This window comes from Vicia villosa, unplaced genomic scaffold (genome assembly GCF_029867415.1).
Source record: "Vicia villosa cultivar HV-30 ecotype Madison, WI unplaced genomic scaffold, Vvil1.0 ctg.000485F_1_1, whole genome shotgun sequence".
Classification (NCBI taxonomy): Eukaryota; Viridiplantae; Streptophyta; class Magnoliopsida; order Fabales; family Fabaceae; genus Vicia; species Vicia villosa.
Genome location: NW_026705235.1, coordinates 309,818 through 314,211, shown reverse-complemented (window position 1 = coordinate 314,211; position 4,394 = coordinate 309,818). Strand labels below are relative to the sequence as shown.

The 4,394-nt window shown below is 31.5% G+C and overlaps 1 protein-coding gene across 1 annotated transcript; it reads left to right on the top strand.

Annotated features, from left to right (window-relative positions):
- The first annotated feature begins 822 nt into the window (after window positions 1–822).
- On the top strand, window positions 823–2,896 carry LOC131628845 (delta(8)-fatty-acid desaturase 1-like). The gene has a single exon (XM_058899653.1). The coding sequence runs from the start codon at window positions 1,290–1,292 to the stop codon at window positions 2,643–2,645; it is 1,356 nt and encodes a 451-aa protein (XP_058755636.1). The 5' UTR covers window positions 823–1,289; the 3' UTR covers window positions 2,646–2,896.
- The last annotated feature ends 1,498 nt before the right edge of the window (window positions 2,897–4,394 follow it).

The following is a 4,394-nucleotide window of genomic DNA, read 5'->3' as shown; positions in this document are numbered from 1 at the left end:
ATATATATATATATATATATATATATATACATTCTATTTTGTCGTGATCCTAATGAGTATCAAAGTTCAATTCATCTTTTTTTTTTTAATCAAAATTTTTAACACTATTTTAATCAATCTAAAATCCGTTAAACGAAATGTTCATTTTAATTAAGAGTAGCATTTAAAAAATATTTTGTTAAATTGAAAAACGCGAGTGTCCTATATAAATTACTATAATTTTAAAAGTATAATAATGAGTATCTTAGATATACTCTTTAAATATTTCAAATAAAAAAAATACTCTTTAAATAAATAAATAATTTTAATTTTTAATGCAATGAATACAAATATTTTAAATTTTTTTTATTCCTTAAAAAATTAATTATTTTTATTTCTAATAATATAATTTTAAAAAAAATATTTTTAAATTCTTAATGATTATCAAGTCAAACACTCATTAACATTTTCCTTATTTTAATTCTTAAATATGTTGAATTTTTTTGTTGTATCCAAATAAATATATATTATTAAAGATAAATATATAATTGTATCAAGATAAATTTTTTTTAATCAAATGCAATCCCTCTCAATACTTTAATAACAGCTCATCAGTTGAAAAAAAATAAAAAAAGAAACACTTTAATATTTTCTTTGCAAAACCCTACAAAGGACTAAAGTATTATCTTCCCCATGAGTTCCTTTCTATCCTACTAACCGTTATTATATAGTAATAATATTATATTACTATTATTTTGAATAAAGAGTAAGACCCAGTATTAAAAGAATAACCCAACGTTATTCTCCCTCCTAATAAAATCAAAACAGCGAAAACCCCAACTAGTCCGTCCCTTCTCCACAAACCCACATGGGTAACAGCGTCATCCCATTACTTAACGCGTCCTTTCTCTCTCTCTCTCAAAATATCTTCGGTTTCGATTCTATCTTAAGCTATAACACCCTGCATTGCATCCTCACTCTTACTAACCTGTCTCTCAATTCTTAACCCCAAATTTTGACCCATTCTTTTTCCACCACGAAATTGCCGCTATTTAACACCTGTCTCCCAGTTTTTATAAATAACCCTTCTCTTTTCATTAACAAAACTCTTCTTCTCCTTCTCTGTACCCAAAAGTTACATACATTATTTCATTTCATCTCATCAGATCGCTGCAAAATCATAACCAATTTTCAAGGACCCTTTTGTGGTTGCACAACCATTAAAGGAGTTTCCTTGTTTCTATCTTTTCTATCTACATTCTTGCAGGATCTGATACCGACATTCATTCACTCATCCGCCACCGCCATCCATGGAGGTTGTTGAGAAAGAGAAGAAGTATATATCATCGGATGAACTTTCCAAGCACAACAAGAAAGGAGATCTATGGATCTCAATTCAGGGTAAGGTTTACAATGTTTCTGATTGGGGTAAAGATCACCCTGGCGGAGAGGTTGTTTTGTTGAATCTCGCTGGCCAGGATGTTACCGATGCGTTTATAGCATATCATCCTGGTACTGCATGGAAACATCTTGAGAGATTTTTTACTGGCTTTTACCTTGATGATTTTAAGGTGTCTGAGGTTTCTAAGGATTATAGGAAGATGGTTTCTGAGTTTGTGAAACTGGGTTTGTTTGAAAAGAAAGAGCATGTTACTTTGTTCACATTAACCTCTGTTGCAATTATGTTTTCTATTGTTGTTTTTGGTGTTGTTGGTTGTGAGAGTATTTGGGCTCATTTGGGTTCTGGGATGTTGTTGGGTTTGCTTTGGATGCAAAGTACTTATGTGGGTCATGATTCCGGTCACTACGAGGTTATGTCGAGTAAGGGGTATAATAAATTGGCGCAGATTATTTGTGGGAATTGTTTGACTGGTATAAGTATTGCTTGGTGGAAATGGACTCATAATGCTCATCATATTGCTTGCAATAGTCTTGATTATGATCCTGATTTGCAGCATATCCCGGTTTTCGCTGTCTCTTCGCGATTATTCGGGAACATCAAGTCTTATTTCTATGATAGACAGTTGAAGTTTGATGCTTTGTCTAGGTTTTTGATCAGTTATCAGCATTGGACTTTTTACCCTGTCTTGTGTTTCGCAAGGCTTAACTTGTATCTTCAGACGTTTTTGCTATTGTTTTCGCCAACACGAAATGTCCCTGATAGACTTTACAACATCATGGGAATCGCGGTGTTCTGGACTTGGTTCCCTCTTTTATTGTCATGCCTACCTAGTTGGCCGGAAAGGTTGATGTTTGTTCTTGCTTGTTTTGTGGTTTGTTCCATCCAACATCTTCAATTCTGTTTGAACCATTTCGCTGCTAACGTGTACGTCGGTCCTCCAAGCGGAAATGATTGGTTTGAGAAGCAGACGAGCGGAACATTGGATATATCTTGTTCGACATGGATGGATTGGTTCTTTGGTGGTTTGCAGTTTCAGCTTGAACATCATTTGTTTCCAAGGCTACCTAGGGCTCAACTGAGGAAGGTTTCACCATTGGTGATTGATCTTTGCAAGAAACATAATTTGCCTTATAGAAGTTTGACATTTGTTGAGGCAAATCTTTGGACTCTCAAGACTCTCAGAACTGCTGCACTGCAAGCAAGGGATTTCACTAATGCTTCTCCACAGAACTTGTTGTGGGAAGCTTTTAACACTCATGGATGAGCTTGAGAAAAAGAGAAAGAAGCATGTGGATTTTGAGTTGTGCAGAGAAGGTTTCAAACTTTTCTATTATTATTACTATTATCAAACATTCATGTTATTGTCATTATGTTTGAATTATGTATTGAGTTCAATTTCTCTTTTATTAGGCCTGTTTTGTTGTAATAACTGATGATGATATGATCACTGTTTATGTGTGCTATAACATCTGAACATAAAAAATATATTCAGGTTACATTTTCATTTTCTTATTACCTATCTTATTTTTTTTGGTTGTGTTCCTACAACGGTCAAAATATGGTCTGAACATGTGTTTATAAGTTGAGACATTCTTAACCTTACCAGCCGATTTTGTATGGATAGGTTAAACTCAAACCATATTTCTTAACATGATATTAAGAGTTTCGTTTAAGATTTACCATAGAAATTTTTTAGACAGTTGTACTGTTTATTTTTCTGCTTTTTCTATTAATATGAAAAAAAGCTTGATGTTCAATACTATGTAGATGAAAACAAATTCCTCTCATTTAGGAATCCACTGTCGGTATCATGATGATAAAACAAAGTTAATGGAATCCAACCAAATAATTGCCATAATAAAGTGTAGGTTCCATAACTCATAACTGATAACTTTGATTTTGCAGGTGGCATTCTAGCTTTTACTTGCACAGCTTATGAATATTCTTTATGACATTCTTAGCAATTATGTTTCTTTTAAATTTTGTCATCTATTTTGGGCCCTCTAATAAAAGAGTGGTATGTTTTCTTTTATTGGGTTCTTCTCTTCTATCATCTGTCACACACCCTTCTATTTCTTTTTTAGGTTTGATGTTACTTTATATTTTTACATTTATTCTTAAAATCAATTTTTTAAGGTTCTTCAGTTATCATATTTATTGCAAGTTTGGTCAAAATTTAGATTTTGAATCCATAAATTGGTGATTTGTTAAATATCATTTTTAGCAACAATCACCATTTTTAGACTTTATAAATTTTTGGAATAAAAATTATGTGTTGGATTAAAATAGAAGGATTAAATGCGAAATTAAACCTTCTTTTAGAATGTTTTTTTTTTTTTTGGAAAGAGTTAAAACCTTTTTAATTTTCTTGATTTTACAAAAACAAACATGGTAGAAATATATTTAATAATCTACCCTATTTAATGATCATCCCTTCATAACATTAAATAATGTAAGAATATTTTTGTAACAATAATATTTCAAGACAGGCATTGAAATTTTTTTGCTTAGTTGATTGGAATTATCTGATGTAGATATTTCTTTGATGAGGTTTCCTTCAAAGTGGATTACATGGATCTGGAAATGTACCAGCTTTGACGAGGTTCCCTTCAAAGTGGATTATGTGGCTCAGATTTTGAATTCTCTCTATTATTCATTTGTGTTAGCGCACGTCTTTGCAAACAAAACATAAATAGAATCGACCTACCATGTATAAGATGATCTTATCTATCTATTATTGTGATAAAAAAATAAAACCAATTTTGAAAAAGTATTTAAAAATGGAAATATGATTTGCCAAAAGGACCATAAATTAGAGAAGACTATGTATAAGATGAATCCTTTTGACACAAATGATAGATCAGCAAAATAAATAAATCCGGTAACGATGAATCTAAGGAAATGAAAATGAATTCTATATAGTTAGGAGTCCTCAATGTAAGTAATGTGTGTTTTTAGAAGTTAGTTTTAAGGGGAGAATGTGAGGTTTTGAGTATTTTGGAGGTTATATTTT

Excerpts from the sequence above, each read along its gene's own strand:
- LOC131628845 (XM_058899653.1), top strand. The coding sequence starts at position 1,290 with ATGGAGGTTGTTGAGAAAGAGAAGAAGTATATATCATCGGATGAACTT.